Source organism: Quercus suber, unplaced genomic scaffold (assembly GCF_002906115.3).
Source record: "Quercus suber isolate HL8 unplaced genomic scaffold, Cork oak 2.0 scaffold_428, whole genome shotgun sequence".
In the NCBI taxonomy this organism is placed as follows: Eukaryota; Viridiplantae; Streptophyta; class Magnoliopsida; order Fagales; family Fagaceae; genus Quercus; species Quercus suber.
Window position 1 is genome coordinate 537,870 of NW_027069879.1, and position 23,374 is coordinate 561,243.

General features: G+C 34.7%; 3 protein-coding genes across 3 annotated transcripts; 2 read left to right on the forward strand and 1 right to left on the reverse strand.

The window, feature by feature from the left end:
• The first annotated feature begins 1,958 nt into the window (after positions 1-1,958).
• On the forward strand, positions 1,959-8,724 carry LOC111997454 (serine/threonine-protein kinase RUNKEL). The gene is made up of 11 exons (XM_065761767.1): positions 1,959-2,238; positions 2,384-2,473; positions 3,027-3,079; positions 3,226-3,346; positions 4,162-4,223; positions 4,315-4,393; positions 4,490-4,549; positions 4,683-6,314; positions 6,655-7,548; positions 8,060-8,566; positions 8,653-8,724. The coding sequence occupies exons 1-11, from the start codon at positions 2,191-2,193 to the stop codon at positions 8,722-8,724; spliced, it is 3,618 nt and encodes a 1,205-aa protein (XP_065617839.1). The 5' UTR covers positions 1,959-2,190.
• Positions 8,611-20,746, forward strand: LOC111997462 (serine carboxypeptidase-like 2). The gene is made up of 15 exons (XM_024029552.2): positions 8,611-8,765; positions 13,510-13,583; positions 13,775-13,920; positions 14,837-14,913; positions 15,024-15,146; positions 16,841-16,943; positions 17,206-17,243; positions 18,256-18,357; positions 18,450-18,536; positions 18,636-18,791; positions 19,414-19,485; positions 19,566-19,684; positions 20,232-20,345; positions 20,439-20,484; positions 20,594-20,746. The coding sequence occupies exons 1-15, from the start codon at positions 8,724-8,726 to the stop codon at positions 20,675-20,677; spliced, it is 1,383 nt and encodes a 460-aa protein (XP_023885320.2). The 5' UTR covers positions 8,611-8,723; the 3' UTR covers positions 20,678-20,746.
• A 388-nt stretch (positions 20,747-21,134) lies between these two features.
• On the reverse strand, positions 21,135-23,181 carry LOC136062576 (calcium-transporting ATPase 3, endoplasmic reticulum-type-like). Its single transcript, XM_065761778.1, has 4 exons — positions 23,050-23,181; positions 22,901-22,954; positions 22,258-22,306; positions 21,135-21,673 (listed from the first exon to the last, which is right to left on the reverse strand). The coding sequence occupies exons 1-4, from the start codon at positions 23,101-23,103 to the stop codon at positions 21,606-21,608; spliced, it is 225 nt and encodes a 74-aa protein (XP_065617850.1). The 5' UTR covers positions 23,104-23,181; the 3' UTR covers positions 21,135-21,605.
• Positions 23,182-23,374: the final 193 nt, after the last annotated feature.

The following is a 23,374-nucleotide window of genomic DNA, read 5'->3' on the forward strand; positions in this document are numbered from 1 at the left end:
ATACGTATGGGTGAAAAAGTATGTTGAAATACGTGAAATGCCGTTTAAAAAATAAAAAATATTAGGCGAAAAGCACATTTTAGTCCCTACATTTTCAGGCGATTTCCATTTTAGTCCCTAAATTTTATTTTTACCGCTTTTAGTCCCTATCCTGAAAAACGCTTCCATTTTTGTCCCTGCCGTTACTCATTTAACAGAAATATCATACGTGGCAAACGGTCCAACAGTAAATGCTGACGTGTCTATTAAAATAATATTAAAAAAAGCTACATCAGATAAAAATAATATTTCAAAATGCCACGTCAGCAATTTAATTTTTGAAAAAAAGCCACCTCAAATAAAAATAATATAAAAAGTTATAACCTAATTATTTTTTTAAAGAAAAGAAATTAGTTAAATTAATTTTTTTTTCCTTTTTTTTGGAAGAACATGAAGAACGTGTTCTTCATTTTTTCCTTTTTTTTCCTCTTCCTTAACGCGCTTAATAATAATCTCCCAATCTCTCTCTCTATACACCACCACTCCTCTTCTTCTACACCTCTGGACAAAGACAAAAAAAACCGTGGATCTATCTATATTCCCATTCTCCACCGCCATTTCCAATTCCTAGCTCACATCTTTCAAACTCCAAATCTCTGCGAATCGTTCTATTTCTGTTTCTAACAAATATATGTATATATATAAAACAAAAAAGCTTTGAATTATCTTAATTTGAAAGTAAAGCAGAAACAGAAACAGAAACAGAAACAGAAACAGAAACACATGGCTTATAATTTCCCAGATCTACACCAAACCCACTTCTACTACTAACGAATTCAGATCGCAAACCAGCCTACGTCTTTTCGCAATGTCAGATCTGACGCTTTCGGAGCCGCAATCCCACATCGACCACTTCGACCGCCTTCCCGACTCTATCCTCCTCTTGATCTTCAACAGGATCGGCGATGTCAAGGCCTTGGGTCGCTGCTGCGTCGTTTCGCGCTGCTTCCACTCCCTCGTCCCTCAGGTCGACAACGTCGTCGTTCGGGTCGACTGCGTTATCTCCGACGACGACTCTTCGTCTTCTTCTCTTTCTTCGCCGGCCATCTCCTCTTCCTCCAACAAGTCTCGCAACCCGTTCTCGAACCTCTTCCGCTTCGTTTTCGGCGCAATCGTCAGTGGGTGTTTGGTGATTTTGTTTCTGGGTTTCGGGTTTGTGGTTTGATTTCTGGGTTTGTGGTGTATGATTTTCTGGGTTTGTGGTGTATGATTTTCTGGGTTTGTGGGGAAGAAAAATGAAGAACACGTTCTTCATGTTCTTCGGTGTATGATTTTCTGGGTTTGTGGGTTCTTGATGTTCTTCGGTGTATGATTTTCTGGGTTTGTGGGGAAGAAAAATGAAGAACACGTTCTTCATTCGGTGTATGATTTTCTGGGTTTGTGGGGAAGAAAATGAAGAACACGTTCTTCATGTTCTTCCAAAAAAAAGGAAAAAAAAATTAATTTAACTAATTTCTTTTCTTTAAAAAAAATAATTAGGTTATAACTTTTTATATTATTTTTATTTGAGGTGGCTTTTTTTCAAAAATTAAATTGCTGACGTGGAATTTTGAAATATTATTTTTATCTGATGTAGCTTTTTTTAATATTATTTTAATAGACACGTCAGCATTTACTGTTGGACCGTTTGCCACGTATGATATTTCTGTTAAATGAGTAACGGCAGGGACAAAAATGGAAGCGTTTTTCAGGATAGGGACTAAAAGCGGTAAAAATAAAATTTAGGGACTAAAATGGAAATCGCCTGAAAATGTAGGGACTAAAATGTGCTTTTCGCCAAAATATTATTTGAAAACACAAACCAAACGGGTCCTCAACTTTTTGAAAATATACATTTTCATATTACACTTTTTTAAAACTCAACTATTTTAAAAACCCCAACTTAAAAAAGATGAACCAAACTCTCCCATAATCTCCCATCCTCCCCGCATTTTCAAATTTCAACGGGCAAATTACTGTCCTTCCCGTTTGGATACACGGCCTACCTTATCACCGTTATGTTCCTGTCCAATTCTAAGATTTGATTTTTTCATTCATTTCTATGTTCCCGCTCATTCACACAGTTCCTCTCTCCATCTCTCACATTTTCAATCTCTCTCTCTCTGTGTTCTCTTTGGTGATTCTCCCAAATCGAAACCCTAGCGAAGCTCAATGAACCACTACCACATCTACCAAGCCATTGGCAGAGGCAAATTCTCGGTAACACTTCCATTTTGCTCAAAACTAGTTCCGATTTTCAAATTTCTAAAAATGGTTAACTTGTCCAAAGTTTGATTTTCTTTTCTTTATTAATTAATTTTTTTTTTTTTTTTTGGTTTGTTTGTTTCCAATTTTGGACTTGTAGACTGTGTATAAAGGCAGGAAGAAGAAGACAATCGAGTACTTCGCGATTAAGAGCGTCGATAAATCGCAGAAGAACAAGCTTCTTCAAGAAGTAAGCTATAGTCTTTATTTTATTTTTCCTAAACCGATTTGTGTTTTCCTTTCTGGTTACTTCGATTCAAATTTGTGTAAAATTTTTTATCTAAGGCAAATCTGAAAATGCAAGCACTGTTTTAAATTTCAAACTAGTTGAATCACAAATCTGGATTTTTTTTTTTAAATGAATTTGAATCACAAATAGTGTCTGTTACTAATTGTGGATTTCTTTGAATCACATATAGTATTAGTTTTACTTTGATGCCAAACAAGTATGTTGAATGAGCTGCTGGTTTTTTTTTTAGGAAGTACTTTTGTGGTGTAACTAGTTCAATAATGGTCTAAGTTTGGTTTCAATGAGTATATTTTCACATCATAAGAGAATGTACGACTTTACTTAAATTTTTACACAATAAACAAAAGAAACTGTAGAAAATAAGCTCATTTAAACGCAAACAGTTTCACATTTTTTTTATATATATGCAGAGTGTTGTGTTTGTGTTTATATGTTATGAGTTTTTTTTTTTTTTTTTAATTGCCTTGTTCTTTTGCGGTGCATTTGCGTGCAGGTTAGGGTTCTCCACTCTCTAGATCATGCAAATGTGCTCAAATTTTGTTCCTGGTAAGGCCTTATTTGAATACAGAAACACAGAATCTACTGTTGTTAGTACAGTTGCTTGCTTAGCCACTTGACTTGATGACTGCTTCTGAAATTTCAGTTTTGTTCTTCATTTTGCATTTAATATTTGAATTAATTTTTTCTATCAGGTATGAAACATCTGCTCACTTGTGGTTAGTTTTGGAGTACTGTGTCGGTGGAGATTTGATGACCTTGTTGAAGGAGGTAATGCATTTCTTTGAAAGGCTTTTTGGTATTTTAATTTTATCGGTACTGCTGTGGGTAATCCAACTGCTTGTATGGGGAGTTTGTACAAGGATACACCCTTGGTGTCAACCAAATGCAGATATGAGTTATTGAATGCAACATCCTCAAATTGTGATAAAATATGGGTGTGGACTGTGGATGTAGGTGCTGTTAACGAGCTTATTCAGTGAAATTATGAGTGTCCTTGTTACACTAGTGTTTGTGTATAAAAGGAAAATTATTGTGTCCTAGAGTTGTATCTAGTCCTTTTGGTTCATGACCCTTGTTATATCATACTCCTTTTCAATTAGACAATAATGGTTATCAACTTATTATCTTTAAAGATTTAATAGATACATATCAGATTGACTGCAAATAAAGCTGATTAGTGTTTTCTATGGTTTATAAATCAATAGAACATTTGAAAGGGAAAGGAACGTATGTGTAACATATTTCTTGCAAAATGCAATATAGCTTTATTATAATTTTTTTTTTTTAAGCTTGCCATTTTGAAGTGATTTAACTGTTGCACCATTTCCCCAGCTTCATTGTTTCATCGTTCTTTGAATTTGTCCCCTTTGAGTTTATTCAGAGGTCAGATATATCATTAATCTTTGGTTGTAAAGCATGGGGAAATTATACTAATGTTGTGGCAAAAGACTTTGATTTGCATACTTTTTAGACCTTGTTATACTATTGTTTTGACAATTTCGTTATACTAGGTTTGTTTGGTTAATATATGAATGAGGACATGCGATCTGTGTATGTAAAATCTGAATGTAAAGCGTGCTTAGAATGACATGATTCACATAACTAAAATTTTTGTGGTTGAGATGCAGGATAAAAAACTACCAGAAGATTCAATTCATGATCTTGCACGCGACCTTGTCAAAGCTTTGCAGTATGTTCATCACCTTGATTTTCCTTTTTCTTTGTATAGTTAGCACATGCTTTATTCTTGAGTTATGTTCAGGAATGATCAATCTTGTCAGGTATTTGCATTCCAAGGGAATTATATATTGTGATTTGAAGCCCTCAAACATTCTATTGGATGAAAATGGACGTACAAAGGTGCCTCTGCATTTCATTTTTCTTGTATGCTCAGGCTATTGCCAGTGGTTATGATCTATAAATGAATAATTATTATTGTATCATTATGCCATGCAGCTATGTGATTTTGGGTTGGCTAGAAAATTGAGTGATATATCAAAAACTCCTCCTTCCTTGGTATGTTTTTACCAACTTTTGCAACAATAGATGTTATATACAGATTTTATAATTGACTTGATAATCATTTTACTTATTTTCCCTCTTAATAAACTAGTTGCTAATGTAGCTTGATTCTTATGAACTTGTTTAGTTGCCACAAGCTAAACGTGGAACACCATTTTACATGGCTCCTGAGCTGTTTGAGGATGGGGGTGTCCATTCTTATGCATCTGATTTCTGGGCCCTTGGTTGTGTGCTATATGAGTGTTATGCAGGGAGGCCTCCCTTCATGGGAGGAGAATTTACTCAACTGGTAAAATCCATCCTTTCAGATCCAACTCCACCTCTCCCTGGTAATCCAAGCCGCACTTTTGTCAACCTAATCGATTCTTTATTGGTAAAAGATCCAGCCGAAAGAATTCAGTGGCCTGAGCTTTGTGGACATGCTTTTTGGAGAACTAAATTCACTCCAGTACCTTTACCTCCTCAGCCTGCTTTCACTAATATGATAGAACAATATGCTAAACCCTGTCTTTCAGAACGTAAAGGTGATAAATCTCTCCAAAACAAGACCCCTCCTAAGTATCGTGAAAAAGATGTAAAAGGGGCTCTGAAGCTGGATGATAATTCTATTTTAGGATTGAGAGGCTATGAGACACCAGTCAAGGGTACACCAAGTGGCCGCAAAACTCAAACCAAGGCTTCTGGTACAGTGGTTGAGGAGAAGCATAAAGATCGTCCAACTGCCACTAGAGGCGTGAATCTTTTAAGACTTTCAAGAATAGCAAAGACAAACTTACAGAGGGAAAATGAGAAGGAAAACTACAGGAGGCCCTTGCCTAATGGCTCTGAGAATGATGCTGAAGTCAAAATTGAGAACACTGATATGGAACTTGATTTTAATGAGAACACTGAAGATGAGGCACAGGATGAATTTGATAATGCAACTTGTACTCCTGAAGACAAGATGTCAAGTCAAGATCAGCAACAGGGGAAAGTAGAAGATATTGAAAGCAATACACATCAGTTTGATATGCCTGCCTCAGATGAATCAAAACCACCAGACCAGGATTCATCTTCAGAGCATATTGAAGTGGCTGCTATCCCTCCCAGTGTCAGTCCTCAGCTTAAAAATCAGAGAATTAAAGATGGTTTAGGATCAGTCCTTGACTCTGATTCTTCAAAATCTTCTAATAACATTTCCCAGGTTTTTTGGCATCCATCTGATCTCTCAGTCAGGCCTGTAATGCCTAGCAGAAAAGCTGATAAACTATTGGAGGTGATTCCTTCACTTCCCTTTGAGGCCCTGCAAGCATCTGAATATGTGAAGATGCCTAAAGACCAGTTGGATGCCCTGAACAATAGGATTACGGCCATTTTTAGTGGGAACACTAGCATTGGAGAGAAGCAGAATGTGATCAAATACCTTGAGATGTTGAGCACTAATGTTGAAGCAGCCAATATCTTGACCAATGGGCCAATAATGCTCATGCTTGTTAAAATGCTCCGACAATCCAAGGCCTCTGCTTTGCGCGTTCAACTTGCATCACTGATTGGCTTGCTGATACGGCATTCGACTTCTATTGAAGATGATTTAGCAAATTCTGGTATTTTAGGTTCACTTTCTGATGGCCTTAGGGACAAGCAGGATAAAGTGAGGAGGTTTTCTATGGCTGCTTTAGGTGAGTTGCTATTCTATATATCAACTCAAAATGATCATACTAGAGATAACAATCCACCTGAATCTCCATCGAAGGACATTAAGTCCACATCTGGCTGGCAGGTTAGCTTCCTACTTTATTGCCATAACTGTGGTGTTTGTGTGTTAATTTTTTTGGAGATCAGTTGATCTCATTTTTTTTTCTTTTTTTTTTTTGAGGAAAAAACTCCTATGGATAAGGAGAAGATCAGTTGATCTAAATATGATTTTTCTATAAGTAAAAAATTTAACATATCCTTCATGCCTCTATTATTCAACTAATTTGTTACTTATAAAAAATCGTAACATATCTACCTATCAATTGAAGTTTCATGAAGGATTTATTGAGAGAACTTTTACTTTATAGAATGTCATTGGTCCTGTATGTGCTCTTCCTGTTCTTCTACATCATTTCTCTTTATAGATGCTTCACATTCCTTGGGGGCAGGTTAACAATTCGTTGCTTTCATTGGTGTCATCAATTTTACGAAAAGGTGAGGATGATATGACTCAACTTTATGCATTGAGGACAATTGAGAATATCTGCAGTCAAGGAGGGCACTGGGCAGCTCGTTTCACCAGCCAGGATGTGATTAGTAATGTGAGCTATATATATAGGGCTGCAGGGAAACAGGAGAGCATGAGACTCACAGCAGGATCATGTTTGGTCCGCCTGGTTCGTTTCAATCCTCCCAGCATTCAATCAGTTATAGATAAACTTTCCTTCAAGGAATTAGCATCTGCCCTTGTCAAGGGCGGTCCACGTGAGCAGCAAATTAGCTTGAACCTTTTAAACATGGCAATGCTTGGAAGCCATATGTTCACCAGTACTGGTCGGTATCTTCTACCTCTGGCAGAGGATAAAAATCTTGTCCCAAGTCTTGTGTCTCTCATTGAGCAGGGAAGTGAAGTTTTGAAGGGAAAGGCACTCATATTTGTGGCTCTCCTTTGTAAGAATGGTAGGAGATGGCTGCCACACTTTTTGTGCAATGCTAGATTACTTTCTGCTGTGGACAGGCTAGCAAAAGATAAGGACAACTTTGTGAAACAGTGTTTAGATGCATTTGTGAATGTTGTGGCATCCACTATACCAGCTTTACTGGATACCATAGCTGGAGATATTCAGCAAATGATGGGAGGAAGGCGCCACGGTCATATCTCCACCCTTAGCAGTCGAACTGCTTCAAAGACTAATGTTCATATGTTTCCTGTTGTTCTTCATCTACTCGGGAGCTCATCTTTTAAGCGCAAGGTGGTTAGCCATCAAGTCCTGCAGCAGTTGGCAAATTTAATTAAACTTGTTGAGACCCCATTTCAGGTGGGTGGCTGCATCTGAGCATTGTTCATTTTTAATTATGTCTAATTTTTGCATTTTGACAAGATAGCTTCATTTTTCTCAACTGAGTTGAGTTGCATTTCTGTTAAGGTTTAAAACAGTACTTTTGCTAAAATCTGTATAGTTGGCTAGATCTTCCAACAGTCAATGTCTAAAAACTTGGAAAATGTGAAACTTTTTATCAGCTTGAATACTTTGCCTTCGTAGGGTGAAATAATGTGGATGTGGTTAGTAAAATGCCTGCGCAAGTCTGCCATATTTGGTGAACAACTTTTTGCTAAATTAGTCACTAATAAAACGTGAAATAAGTTCCTTAGGTGGATATCTTTGACTAAATTATTTGGAAAATGAGTTTCACACAATTATCTTGGCTATGTGGTGAACTTCTAACCTTGACAATGTGGTTTTGAATCCTTTTGTGTGAAAGCAACAAGATGATGTGGGTGACATTGATCTGTTAATATGCAAATTGTCTTTATTATTTGATTTGCAGGGCAGGGATGACTTCCAAATAACCCTTCTTCGAGCTCTTGAATCTGTGACAGAAGAGTCCCCTGTAATTCTTGAAAACCCCGTCATTTTCATTAAAGAAATTCTCCCCAGCTTGGCTGTTCTGTATAAGGGAAACAAGGATGGTGATGCCAGATTTTTGTGCCTGAAAATTTTGTTTGATGTAATGGTCATTTTTTTTAACGAACCATTTGATGATGAACAAAGATCAGAAGATTTGAAGACCATATCTAATACGCATTTCCTCCCTCTCTACCCCATCTTGATTGAAGATGAAGATCCCATTCCAATGTATGCGCAGAAGCTTCTTGTGATGTTCATTGAGTTTAAATACATCAGAATTTCAGACATTCTGCATCTGAAGACAATCTCACAATGCTTTGAGTTTTTGCTCGGTGATCTCTGCAGTGCAACTGTAAACAATGTTAACTTGTGTCTAGCTCTTGCATCTGCTCCTGAAATGGAACCCAAATTACTTTCCCAACTAAAAGTAGTCAGGAGGATTGGAAACCTTTTGGAATTTGTTTATGCAAAGGATATGGAGGATTTTCTTGAACCAACTCTTGGCCTGTGTAGGGCTTTTCTTCTACGATCAATCAGCATCAGAAAAGGATTCATCTACACAAAAGAACCAGCTCTCTTAAGTGATGGTTCTGCCGAGGCAAGTGGTGCAGTTGATCAGCAGCAATGCATAAGAGACATAATGGACTTTGGTAGCAATGTAGGTGTGCTGTTGGAGTTATGTGGGTCCCATGAAGCAAATGTTGCAGATATAGCTTCTGAATCTGTGGTATTGTTGCTTAAGGCAGCTCCGAGGGAAGCCACAACTGGTCTTCTAACTAATCTCCCAAAGGTTAGTGCAATTCTTGAGTCTTCAAGCAGGGGTGTCTCACATTTAATTGTGCTGCGGGTGCTGCATGCTTTTGGCTATTCTTGTAGGCAATATCTGTCACAAGCAATGATATTATCGATATCTATACCTGAGATTTCAAGGATTGAAGCTTTTGTGTCAGAACTGAAAAGCTCAGGTGTATCTGCTTTAGCCAATGCTGCTTTACTTGTGGCATTGGAGCTGCAGCGGCTGCCTCGGTGCGTTTGATGACCTCAAGGTAGTATATTTGTTACATAAAATTAAAGGTTTCTCAATTTGTTGATTGCTTCTTGTTTGCTAGTGCCTGAAAACAAAAAATTATTTTTTGGAATTAAATATGCTCAGTTTCCATTGGATAAGAAGGCAATGGAAACATTTAACTTAATGCAGTTAGATTTTTGTTTTGTTTTTGTTTTTTTTTTTTCAAGAACATTTATCCTGAAGTATTTTCTTTTCCTGTTGTAGGTATAACCTGTAAGAGGCTCAAGTCGCTGTCCATGCATACCATCAGCACCCACTACATGTTTCAGCATTGGCACATATCGTTGGTTTCAATTTCATTTTATGAACTTGGGGAGAAACATCCTTTGGCAGCTATAGCTGCTAAACGATGACCAATTTGGTGAAACCCTGTGATTCTGAGGTGAGGGGAGGGTTTAATTTTTTCAGATTTATAGGTGTGTAAGGTCCCATGTGTCTGCAAATATTTTCAGTAGCACTACTGATGATTACAGTTTGGTGTAAATAAAGTCGTCATTTACCTCATAGAAACTTTCAACCTCCAATTAGTTAATGTTCTGTGCATAATTGCAAAAAATATTTTAGTTTGTCTATTGTTTCTTACTAAGGAATTAACTAATTACATCTGAGATCAAACGTGAACAATGCCAAATACATTCTAAACACTTCTAAGTTTGTAGCTCAATTCCAACATTTATTGTGGAAAATCTAATACAGCTTAAAATATTGCTTGTTGACTTCTATTTGTAATTTTACTGTGAATTCCACCTAGTTGTTCCTAACAGTAATGCTTTGTTAGTATCTCCAATGAACTGCAATAGAAGAAGGGTGGTTGACATTTACTTTATTTTGGTTTTGGATTTGGTCATTTTCGTAATCAACTAGATGGATTAGGTCTAGGGGTTCCAATTATCATAAATTCAGGGAGTTCCAACATCACGGGCTGAAAGGCAAAAGGGAAATCCTCTGCTGCCAAACAAAATCACAACAAAAGTCTACCAATCTTTTACTATTTCCCGTACATGCCAACCTGTTTTTTCTCATTGCCATCCCTTAATCACTAGCCATTTGGAACTTGACCCCACCTAGAGCTTCCAGTCATACCTTTTGAAGGACCCAAATCATAACTTCCACCAAAGCCCACATACATACCCAACTCCCTCTTCTTTTCCTTAGTAAAATATTCATTACTTAAGTATATTACACTCTCCAATAAGGTGAAATTGATTTCTTCATGATTATAATGGCCTCCTTTTGGTTTCATTTAGGAACACTCATCATCATGGCTTTCATGGCCTCACCTTTGCTTTGTTTATCTCCTCAACTTAATTCTGATGCTTCCACTATCTCAGCTATACCATCATTCTTGGCAAACTCTCCCCTATCTCTATCTTCTTTCCAAGAAATATCCCCAGACATTGCTCCACTTTTGCCTTATCCTGGTGGTGCAGTGCCTGCTCCAACTGGATCATCCATAGCCACCATTACTTCAAGTCCAAGCCCTCCAAATCCAGAGGAGTTGGGTGCACCTGGCCCTGATTCTGCCTTTCTGCCATCTGGGTCATTGCCGGCTTCCTCTGCAGAATCTAAAATCCTGTTTTCGTATATAAACACTGTTTTTGCAGGTTTAGCTGCATATTGGTGTCTGCAGCCACTTAAGATGTAGTTGTTGAGGGGCTAAATGACTCCATTAGTGTTGTAGCTTCCACTGCTTCCTACTCCTCGTTGATGCTAATCTTTCATTCTTTTCAGCATATGATACAATGTATGTAGTTCTTGTCTTCAGATGAGTGTGATACTAGTGGAATTGTTCCATTGTGACTATAAGTTATTGTTTTGATTGATCTTTTTTTAGTAAAATGAGATGTATTGTTGAGGGATCAGTTTTCTTGTTAAGAGTCTTGTAACTATGAAAGAGAACCTGAGTTAAAATCATCATCCTCTACTTATTACAAGAGGGAAAAAAAAAAGGACCAATATTTGTTGCCGGTCATTATTGTACGGTGAAAATTTTGACCTACAACAAGTTATTATCATCTTTTTCTTTGGACGGAAAACCGCCACTAATTGGCACCAAAAAGAGAAGCTACTAGATTATATATATATATATATATATTCCGTGTCTATGATATTGCCTTTTACCATTAGGTCAAAACACTAATAGGTAATTCTTTTTGTTATATAAGTGAGTTTCAAATTCAGATGCCTTAATAATAAATATTATTGATTGACATGTCTAATCATTTAGGCAGTAACTAGCACTATTTTGTTATTATTATTATTATTTTTTGTTAACATGGGTGTCTAGAGTTTTCGAGCACCTGACTATTAATCTTAAAGATCTCATACACACTAAAAATTTCAAATAAAATTTAATACGTAATGCCACATTATTAAGCATGGGCCTAAACTAGCTTTTGGATGCGATCCATAATTTCAAATTCGATATCTAGCAACAAGGGCTCAAATGCAAGTTCCTCACCTACTGGCACATGATTGGCAATATAAAATCTCAATTAGAGTGGAGATTATGAAGCTCAAGAAGAAAGTATCTTATGAGATTGTCTCATCATACGGTATGAGAGAGGTGTCTCATAAGACCATCTCACAAAATACTTTTTCCAATAAGAGGGCATAACTAGAAAATTTGATTGTGGAGGCCCCACATCTAGTACTAAAATGTAATTGTATGAAATTCTCTCTCTCTCTCTCTCTCTCTCTCTCTCTCATGCTTATACATAGTTATATATGTATTTGTTATTTTGCTTGAAAATGTGAGCGAAAGTTTCAAACTCTATGAGAGATGATAAAACTAATAATACATAAAAATTCTTGATAGAATTTGAAATTTTTGACATTTGCTCCATAATAAATTGCTCCAATTGTATTGATAAAAAAAAAATGTAATTTTTGTGCTTAAAAGTTTTTTTTTTTTTTTTGTTATCAAGTCCTTAAACTTTAATGTTTTTATTTGAGTGGATTTTTAATTTTAATTTACTTGAACTGATTACAGGTGGTTCGATACCTTATTTCAAGTTTTGATCTAGGTTTAGACTTGAGTGGATTATTTGACTTCATAAAAAAAAAAAATTTGCTTCGCATTTAAGTGAATGTGGTTCGGTATTGCCTTAATTAAGAGGACTTTTTATGCTCAATCCAGGAAATGCAAATAACAATTAAGCATGGAGAGCAAGTAAATTAAATTTTAAGTTATCAAGTACTAGGACTAATCTCTAAGCAAGATCAAGTACCATTGAGTTCCAAGAAGTTAAATTATCCTTGTTCACACTGAAGTTGATTGAAAAACATAACATATCAATGGTGCACAAAAGACATATTGAAGCCTAAGTAAACATACTCAACATCAAATCAAATTGAAGACAAAAGCATTATAGATCCAACAAGATTAACAAATAAGAATTTGAATCAAGCTAAAATGAATTTGTATAAACAAGGTTATGACAAGATTTGCACATCTCGTAACCAATAAATGTCTCTTTAGTCTCTGCTATTTCGTGTTATATGAGTATATTCTATTTTTTGATAATTTGATATTTGTAGTGGGGGATTTGAACACTCAATATCTCTGTTGGAAATTTTTTTTAAAAAAAGTGCTAATTAGTTGAGTTATAATGTTTTTTAGCAAGTATGTTATTTTCTTATATATAATTAAGGGTCTATTTGGTACCATTGTTTAAACAACAGTTTTTGTTATTTAAACAATATAACATGTATTTTCATAACATTTTTTCACCCACATGTATTTTCACAGCATATATTGCAACATTTTCATTTTATTTTGTTTTGCAAAATGGAATTCTCTCACGTGCCTAATCTATTATATATGGTGTGAATTTGAATGGATGTCCTTGAATAAGGATAGCCGATAGTGATGTCCCTCTCCTTCAGACCGTGCCAGCAGCTTTCACGGGAGCTCAGCTAACACACTTTAATCCAGGCCTATTTTGTACTCTCATTCATTATATGCAAGCAACAGTGTCAATCAACCTCACAACAAGAATATTGCCATGATGGCCCACAGAACCAAACAAAAGTATATGAAATGGGACCCCTAGCTTCCATCCTCGGCTTTCTCTACGTAGAAATTCAACAATGTTAGGTCTCCACCATGAACCACCCGTTTAACCCCTATATTTTCAAATCTTATCCCAGCTTCTTCCTATATATATATCCACAAATTAATCAAAGAAATACCAAGACCAAATGCAATAATGGCAAGACTAGGCTCAATTTTCAGTCATAATTCTCTTTACTTATTACACATGTTGGTTCTTCTTCTTCTTTTACAAGCTTGCCCGCAGATTGCATTTTCTCACTCAATGGTTAAGTTTCTTCCTGGGTTCCAGGGCCCTCTTCCTTTTGAGCTTGAAACCGGGTTAGTACACATGCTTTAGGATGCTCTACTACAACAATAACAACAAAACCTTAGTTCCAAATTGTTTAGAGGCACTTTAGGTAGTTTCTGAATTTCAATAATGTCATATGTTTAAATGTTTCTTAATTTTCTTTGAAGCAAAATATATATAATGTTGAGTAACATTATACTACTACGTAATAATGTTATAGGTATGTGGGAGTTGGTGAATCAGAGGAAGTGCAACTCTTCTACTACTTTGTCAAGTCCGAAAGCAATCCTAAAGAGGACCCTCTCGTGCTGTGGCTAACCGGTGGCCCCGGTTGCTCTGCCTGGTCAGGGCTTGTCTTTGAAATAGGTGAGACTTGAGGGACCGAGGTCCCGTGAAATATCTAGGTTATTGCACTAGATTCAATATCTTATCATCTCAATGGTTTTATTGGACAAGATAAAAAAAAGTTTTTAAAAAAATTTAAACTTTTTTTTTTCTCTGATTTTATGGTTGAGATGAAATTTTTTTAACTTTTCATCAGGACCGTTCATGAGTTTGCGCAGGATTTAGATCCAAACTTGAGAGCTACATGCAACACTACTTTTTAATGAGGGCTACATATATTCAAATTTTATTTCATTTTATTTTATTTTTTAAAATGTCAATAACGAAGTTATAATACCATATATGTATATAATTGTCATCTATATACCATGTGTGTAAATATGTACTTTCTATTTTGTTTCTATTTTCTAAAAAAAAAAAAAATCATTTAAACGAAAGATATTAATTTTTAATTGTTTAGATATGTTATTAATTATTGTTGTTGCTAGTTGCTACAACTTCTTAGTTCTTATTAAACTCAAATCTAAACTAGCAGAAAAGCCAATCTAGATTCTAAACTAGCATAATTGAAAAGATGACATCGTTTTTAGAAACAACCCCAAATTTGAAAGATTGACTGATTGAGAGGGGAAAAAAACCCTGTTTTGATTAAAAAGAAAAGATAAAAGAAAGTTGGTAGTTGGTAACTTTCACCTAGCTAGGTGAATAATTTTTTGTTGCACCAGGCGTATCACACTTCCTCTCATTTATAAATGGGCCATACATGTAGGTCTCGTATATAAAACTCACATTCATGTAAGAAGAAAAGGAAACTTGCACAATAAAAGAGTAATTGAATAGAGCAACTAAATAAAAATAAATAAATCAATTGCACAGATTAAAAGCACCATCAATACATTGAATAGAGCTAAAAGTTATTGATATATGAATTTTGTAGGTCCATTGAATTTTAAGGTAGAGGAATACAATGGGAGCCTGCCAAAGTTGGTCTTAAATCCGTACTCTTGGACAAAGGTGAAAATATTTTTCTTGTAGTTCTAATTTTCTTTCTTTCTTTCCAAATTTCCCTCAGTTTTCAGTTAGAATTATGATGTGCATTTGGACGGTGATGATTGAAACGACAGGTATCTAGCATAATATTTGTAGACTCGCCCGTTGGCACTGGATTTTCCTATGCAAAAAATTGGATTGCTGATCGGTCAGACGACTTCAAACAAGCACACCAGCTCCACCAATTTCTGATTAGGGTATGCAGCTTCAAATTCCTGCTTGGGAGTGTCCCCTATTATAGTTTATATAATGATTGCCAAACATAATGTGCCATATCAAGGTGTGTATGGTGATCGGTGAATTTGGCGAGTAATTATTCACTACTTTCGTAATTAAAGAAAAAGTAATGATTAACTACTTTGGAAGTAATATTTCTTTCTCTCACGTTATAACGAGTTCTATTTATTAATTTCACAGCAAAACTCACCATTTATGTGAGAAGAGGAAGAATTGCCTTTAAAGTATTGAATAATTTTCCATATGCAAAGGTGTGTACAAGTAGGGATGGCAATAGGGAGGGGCGGGGCCGAATTATGGGATCTTCACCCCTGCTCTGCATGGTTTTGTTTTACTCCATCCTCACCTCAACCCGTATGACGGGAAAAACTTCCTTACCTCATCCACACCCCATGGGGCCCTGCCCTACCTTGTAAAAGTCTACTTCGTATTAATTTGTACCACAACTATTACAATTTTTTTTTAAATAAAACATGTTTCATTAATATAAATATACTTGAAATTGCAACTAAATTTATCTAAGTGTTGATTATCTGGGTAAATAATATTATCTAAGTGTTTAATAAGACAATATCACAATAAAAAAAAATCTTAATATCCACGCATTTAAATAAGCTAGTATTGATTTGTTTGTTTAAATAATAGGGATTTAAGATATGAAAATTTTAAAATTATAGCCCTTATCAAAGCAGGACAAAGCTAATTAAACCCATATATCCCCACCCCATAGCGAGGGCTAAAATCTTGTCTCATCCCCGCCCCACCACTTATGCAGGGCAAGGAAAACCCTCATAGTGCGAAGTGGGGAGGGCAGGGCAAAATTGTCATCCTTGAGTACAAGTTCACTAGTTCTAGGGAGATTATATTTCATGAAGGTTAAGTCACTTGTCCTTGTTCCTCTCTAATTGGAATCAATAATAATAATAATATTATTATTATTTAACATGTTTTCAGCCTAACTTTATTTATATAAATCTTATTCTTATTCTTATATATATAATATCTAAAAGTGAAAGCATAACATTTATTATTGTGACACTTCTGTTAAGCCACATTAGCGTAGTAGTTTGGTCCTCAGTCCACTTTAGTCTAGCAAATCTACTTTTATGATGTTTTGGGAAAAGAGGTTTGTATAGAAAAAAAGAAAAAAAAATTGTTTCATTGACATTCATAGTGTAACGTTGGTAGGCTATTGATAAAATTACATTTTTCTTATATTATTAAAGTTTTTTTTTTCTATATTTGCTTCCTATTTAGGTCATTCAAGACATATAGAGAATAAATCATTTGCAATGAGTATTAAAACAAATTATAACCACGTATTACATTATTTACAAAATTTCTGACCTTATATAATATTATAGTTGAATGTAAATGCATTATGCTTCCTTGAAAAAATGGAAGAAAAAAAAAATTACTAAATTTAAAACACTTTCAATTAACAAATATAGATAATTTAATATAGAAAATCTAATATGTTGTTTGAACTATATTTTGTTAGAAAATAATCATATCATTTCAAGAAGAGTTTAGGACTTATAAGTCTCATTTACTATTTTCATTTTTCACTTAAAAAAAAATCCTTAAATTTTTTTCGCTTGCATGTGACTAGTTATTTTTTAATTATTGTTAGTAATTGTGCTACATTTTGTAGTGGCTGATTGACCATCCAGAGTTTGTCTCGAATCCGGTCTATATTGCTGGGGATTCATACTCTGGCATTCCCGTTCCAATCCTTGTTCAACAAATCTCAACTGGTATGAGAATAAAGGGTGAACCATGATGAAGTGGATTTATTTATGCGAAAGATTCATCTGCAAGCTCATACATAGAAGCAGTGTTACTAGTATTTTAAGCACTAATACTTGTACAGCAGTGTTACTAGTATATACGGAGCAAACATGTTAAGCATTTGCTTTACTTACAGTAATCCATAACCTTTATACTTGTACAGCACTTTATCTCTTCATTATTTGTCCTCTTTGGTTTGGTTCATTCTAAAACACAATGGCCTTGCAGGAAATGAAGGAGGTATTGAACCATTGATAAATCTCCAGGTTATCTCTCTCTCTCTCTCTCTTAGGGAAGAAGAAGATGTTGTAAAATAGCGGAAGCTCAAATTACCAAGATTAATTGTGAAAATATTTTAGGTTTGTGAAAGATCTTCAAACAAATAATAGGAACGAAGAAAATTAATCCAAAAGAAAATAGACACAACACTAAGAATTATGTGGTTCGGCAATAGGTACCAAAGAACCAAATACGAACCAAAGAACTAAAGGTTCACAAATACCAAATACCAAATGCGAATTGCACACAAACCAAAGAGAGAGCCACAAATCAAATTCAAAAGTTGCAACACACCAAGAGAGAGCTAATCACCAAACTGTAGAACCAAAACCAAGCGGCAACAAACCTCTCTCACTATTCCAAATTGCAACCCACAAATATTAAAGAACCAAACGAAGAGAGATCATTTTTCTCACACACTCTCATCTTTCTCTCTATCTAATTTTTCTTAGCAGCACTATGCTTATATAGGAGACTTGAGTCGGCTAGTATATCCAAAACCAAGAAGAACTAGATTTCTTTTCCACACAAAAGGAGAATCACTCCTATTCCAAAAAAAATTCCACTTCAAGTGGTAGACAAGACTTCTAATAGAGCTTGATAACTTCAAATAACGGTAACCAAAAAGGAATAAAATTTCTTCCTTATCCAAATCCAACAAGGAGTCAAACTCCTAATTCAAGCCATATTCTACAGATGAAAAACTAACTAGGTTGTTGGTCATTATTGTTACAATATTGATTAATTGATTAAATTCATTATTTGTTTAGGCTCTAAAAACTCTCTCTCTCTCTCTCTCTCTCTCTCTCTCTCTCATTTGTGGAGGTAATATGTACGGAGTGTACATTAATGAGCATGTGATAACATTTATTGAATCAAATATTGCCACCCTTAGTTCCAATTGCCAAATGCTAACAAACAGTGTACAAATTATTAATTGATGAAAAAGTCTAGAGCTTCCTCAAAGTTGCTAATCAAGTTGTATTTCAATGCTTTCAGGGATACTTACTAGGAAATCCTGTTACAGACCTAGTTTCAGATGGAAATTCAGCAATCCCTTACGCTCATGGACTGGGACTCATTTCTGATGAACTCCATGAGGTGATTCAATCTCTCAAAGCTCATAATTCTCCAATATCCCAAGTCAATAGGCACAATGATATCGAATCTAATAAGGCCACCTTTTTTTTTAGTCATTGAAGAGAACTTGTGGAGGAGAATATCTACGTATAAATCCAGAAAATGCAGAGTGTATGCAACATGTTCAGGAATTCTATGAGGTAAGAAAACGTTACATTATATTTGTGAACACGTCTACTATTATCATTCAGTATATATCTAAGTGAAACTAATATTTGTATTATAAATTTGATTCTCAGTGTCTTTCAGGAATTAATACTGCACAAATTTTGGAACCTTCATGCAGTTTTGCTTCTCCTAAGCCACACGCTATGTTTGATAAGAGAAGATCTCTTTATGAAAACCTTAAAGCATTCCTCAACTCAGACTCATCAGATCCTCAATTAGGCTGTCGTGTAACTCCACATCCTCTTTTTACTATTCACTTGAGCACTATATCTAGACATTTTTAATCACGATTTCAGTTATCTTGAGCTGTGAATACACACTGTGTGTAATAAACACTGTCCTTTTAAATTTTGAAATATGCCATAAGGATAGAATAAGATATGATATTCTTAATCTTTCGTGACCAAGAAAGCCTAGAGAAATTCAACATTTAAAAATAAAATAAAATAACAAAGTTATTTTATTCTACCATTTTTTTTTTTTTTTTGAGAATGTATTCTACCATATTAACGTTAGCTCATAAAACTAAAAATCATGAATCCAATGATCTTGAATGCATCATCCAAAACAAACTCCTTTTTTTTTTTTTTTTTCTTCGTTGATAAGTAGAGAACGATGATTCAAACCCAAACTCTCTTCCATAGAAGAAACGAATAATATCACTAAATTAAAACTCTTGGCCACACTTTTTGAGATGATTGCAAAATATAGAGCCTAGCCAAAATCAAATATAAGTTCATTTACCTTGAACTCCTCAACTTATACATTGAAAAGACAACAATTACATTATTACTATTAGTTAATCTTTTCATACTATTCAATTAAATGACTCATTTTCTGTGCTTGTAGAGTTACGGATATTTGCTTTCGCGTTATTGGGCTAACGATGATGATGTCCGCAAAGCTCTTCAGATACAACAGGTTCAAAATTTGACTCAAAATAAATTGAGGTACCTATTGGACAACGAATTAATATAATAATAAAGATCTCGGTTTCATAGGGAAGCATAGGGGAATGGCAGCGTTGCAAATATGAATTGTATTACACACAAGATTCTGCAAGCAGTTTTGTGTATCACGTTAACCTCAGTACTAAAGGCTACCGTTCTTTAATATACAGGTAATTGATTCATTATTGAAATTAGGGTAAAAGTTTGTTTTTGTATCTAAACTTTATAAAGATCTTTTTTCATTCTTATTTTTTTCTTTAAAGAATTAAAAAAACTCTTTACAACCCCAATTGGTTGGCTTAGTGGTTCTTAAGGCCTCATAATATCTATGAATTCCTGAGTTCGAAACCTCTTGTCAGCATTTTGGAACCACCCGCAAGGAATTCCTCTTTGTAATAATCTGGTGTGTGTTGGACAGAATGATTGCATATACCCAAGAGAATAATCAGATACTCCTAGATTAGGATACCATTATTTGTCAACAACCAAAAAAAAAAAAAAAAAAAACCTCTTTACAAAGTTTAAAGATAAAAAAGAACTTTTTAAAGTTGAAGGACTAAAAATAAACTTTTAGTAAAGTTTAGAAGCCAAAATAATATTTTACCCTTGAAATTATGATAGTATTGTTCTGTTGAATGTAAAAATATTTACACAATTTTCTTTCACTTTTCCATTAATAGTAATTAATTATTTTTTTCCTTTTAAAAAAAATTACAGTGGAGATCATGATATTACTGTGCCATTCCTGGGGACTCAAGCATGGATTAGATCTTTAAACTATTCCATTGTCGATGACTGGAGATCATGGAACGTGCAGGGCCAAGTTGCAGGGTGAACCCTTGACTTTAAATATTTTGTTCTCTATTTTGATCTTGAAGTTATATCTAAAAAAGGGTTAACAAGTTTTGAATGATCACGTTTCAGATACACAAGGACTTATTCAAACAAGATGACATTTGCTACCGTGAAGGCAAGAAAAACTCGATCATTTCTATTGCCATTAGGCTTTCTTGGTATTTGGTAATCTAATTTAATTATGATTTCTTTTCTTGTGTCTTGTTGTTCGGTTTTATATTCAGGGTGGAGGGCACACTGCACCTGAGTACAAGCCTAAAGAATGTTTCACGATGTTCAAAAGGTGGACATCACATGAACCATTGTAAATGTAAAAGAAATTTGGTTCATTACTTAAACCATGTTATATTCATTGGTTTTAAGAAAAACAATTCAACTTAGACATTTCCATGACAGTGTCAATAAATAATGAGTTGGTTACTAAATTCTTTCTTGGCTCTTCACTGACGTAATTATTTAATTATTCATGCTTTAAATTTTTATATTTGAATTTTCTATTTGGGATAAAGTTTACGTATGTACTCAAATGTCTCTCTCTCTCTCTCTCTCTCTCTCTCTCTCTCTCTTAATTGCATGTTGAGTGTCTTAGTGAGAGAGGGAAAAAAATAAAAATAGAAAAGAAAGAAGTCGATCCTTATATTTTGTTTATCATAATGATCAAACGGTGTGGACCATGACAAGTTGATATTCTTAATTGTGCTAAACATATTAGTTTCTTAAAACACAGCCCTTTCTTCACCAAAAAGGCAGTTATAGAATCACACATGGCCCAACCAGTGGAACTTCTGATTTATTAATAAACCTCTAAGAACCAAGGAAAAGAAAATAACTTAAATTTTGGTAGATCAAATCAGGCAATATGAATAACAACATAATACTTCATTGAGTAGCTCCTAAAACCCTGGACTGTGAAACCTATATTAAATATTGCACGTAAACTAGTAAATAATTTGTGTAAAAGGCCCAAGATCGATGGCCCTCCTATTTGTCATATGGTACAACATATTATGGCATCTTGTGGATAAGATTGCTCACAAATTACAGAAAGACAAGGATATTCAGGAAATGTGTGGGGTACCTCTCATCTTGTGACTTTATCTTTGAAGTGTGAATAAAGATCATAATGAATGAAGAATGCTCCATGTCCATTTCAAGGATGATGCAGTATAGGCGTTAAAAGGATTCATTTTCTTTGTAACCAGGAATGTGTGCAAAATTTGGGTCAAAAGATACATCTTACTTATCACGAGATTCCCTTTTTGGAAGCATATCAGGCCTTCTAAATCTGAACTTGAACCTTATACCTACAACAAGAGGGACAGCCATGAAGAAAATTTTATACATATCTTTGTGTATGTGCATGCAATATACAATGCATGACATGAATGCTACTTTGAAAAGCTTTGATCCAGACCACAATTGCTGACGCTTTTATATGCTGATCTCTACTTTTTTGACAGTACGATAGAATTTGAACCTATGGCATTCACTTCATAATGATTTTCCTTTACCATTAAACCAAGACACCAATGAATTTCCTTTGTGTAGGTGGGATTTGATCATAGCTCCTTTATTCGACATTGAGAGACTTCTCTAGCTGAATTAACTGGAACCCACATCTAACCTCTACTACTAATAAAGAGACTCAGATAATTTCATCATCAATTTTGTCACCAAATATTCCTACAACATCCTTCATTAATAACCACTAATCCATCTTGTTTAAAGCTGATTATAAATACAACAAAAGACAGTAAAATCCACGTAAGTGGACAATGCAAATAATGTTCCTAGCATTAACCATAAGACTACAACTAAGAAAGACACAGAAACTAGTGCATTGGTCAAGATAAAAATAGTAAATGCCAGACAAAAGAAGAAATATTACCTTTGGTATTTCTTGAGAAGAACTTCAGCACCTCATCAATGATAATAACCTACACAACATTGATAGTGAAAGCTTTGAAATAAGTGGCAAAAATTCATATTCAGCACAAAATTCTCATTAGAACAACAACCAAGCCTTTAATCCCAAAATCTTTGAGTCAAAAATATTAAATAAAAAAAAATCAAGCAACTTATAATAATATTCTCAGGTTAACCCCATAAATCAATTGAATACAGGCTTGAACTAACTTGCTTGATGGAGCATAATATATTCATTTTTGGGTTGTCTCAAAGAATTGTTTTTTCTTTTTAATTTAAGTAGCAAATAATTGTCAGTTTGATATATTTAATCAGGAACGCCCACCCACACAAATTTAAATGTCAAATAAGGTTATTTCTGCATCTCTAAGATCTCCAAAGCTTAGTTAGGGACCAAAAACAAAGTAACCTAGCAGCAGCCAATTGTTTTGACCAACAAAGGAAACCCAAACCACTTAAGTAGACAGTATTTTTAGCTGAAAATATTATATTTATACAGTTTGAAAGCAGTTAGTGTTCTAGAATAATAGTTCAAGGATAGATGCTAAGCCAATCATTTGGGTAAAATAGCCAACAAACTGAGAACAAGAAAATACATAACATACAGGAAACGAAAGATATAAGACAAGCCTCCACTCAGCCCAAGATAACGGTGTTACCTGTAACAAAATATATTGCAGCTCATTAAATTCATTTATGAAAGGCAATCACTTTAGGAAAAACATAAGTGTATCACAAATAAAGGACAACTTACAGAGAAGAGAACTGCAAGTGGATGCACATACAAAATTAGTATGTGAAAGATCATAGTTAGGATGATTGAAGCAACAAGCCATAAATTACTCCAGGGAGGGATAACACTGAGATTAAGCACAGTTAAAAAAAAGAGTCAGTTCTAATGCTTTTTTCACTTGGTAGAGAACATCAAAAGAAGAGCACAAAATCTATCTATTCATGCAAGCGAGAGAGAAAAGGGTCACTTTTTGTTTGCAAGCATAAAAGCAACTTAACACAAGTGACTAGTACCTTAAAACTGTATAAGATGGCCATGGAGAGAGAGAGAGAGAGAGAGAGAGAGA

What these genes read in the sequence shown, in the direction of transcription:
- LOC111997454 (XM_065761767.1), top strand. Translation starts at nt 2,191, where the DNA reads ATGAACCACTACCACATCTACCAAGCCATTGGCAGAGGCAAATTCTCG. An exon ending in CAAAAACTCCTCCTTCCTTG is followed by an intron (nt 4,550 to 4,682) that starts GTATGTTTTTAC and finishes GAACTTGTTTAG; the next exon opens with TTGCCACAAGCTAAACGTGG. An exon ending in TTGTTGAGACCCCATTTCAG is followed by an intron (nt 7,549 to 8,059) that starts GTGGGTGGCTGC and finishes TTTGATTTGCAG; the next exon opens with GGCAGGGATGACTTCCAAAT.
- LOC111997462 (XM_024029552.2), top strand. Translation starts at nt 8,724, where the DNA reads ATGGTTCTGCCGAGGCAAGTGGTGCAGTTGATCAGCAGCAAT. An exon ending in TGCAGTTGATCAGCAGCAAT is followed by an intron (nt 8,766 to 13,509) that starts GCATAAGAGACA and finishes GCTTGCCCGCAG; the next exon opens with ATTGCATTTTCTCACTCAAT. An exon ending in AGGGCTTGTCTTTGAAATAG is followed by an intron (nt 13,921 to 14,836) that starts GTGAGACTTGAG and finishes TGAATTTTGTAG; the next exon opens with GTCCATTGAATTTTAAGGTA.
- LOC136062576 (XM_065761778.1), bottom strand. Translation starts at nt 23,103, where the DNA reads ATGATCTTTCACATACTAATTTTGTATGTGCATCCACTTGCAGTTCTC. An exon ending in TCTTATATCTTTCGTTTCCT is followed by an intron (nt 22,307 to 22,900) that starts GTATGTTATGTA and finishes AATGTTGTGTAG; the next exon opens with GTTATTATCATTGATGAGGT. An exon ending in CTTCTCAAGAAATACCAAAG is followed by an intron (nt 21,674 to 22,257) that starts GTAATATTTCTT and finishes CTCTTGTTGTAG; the next exon opens with GTATAAGGTTCAAGTTCAGA.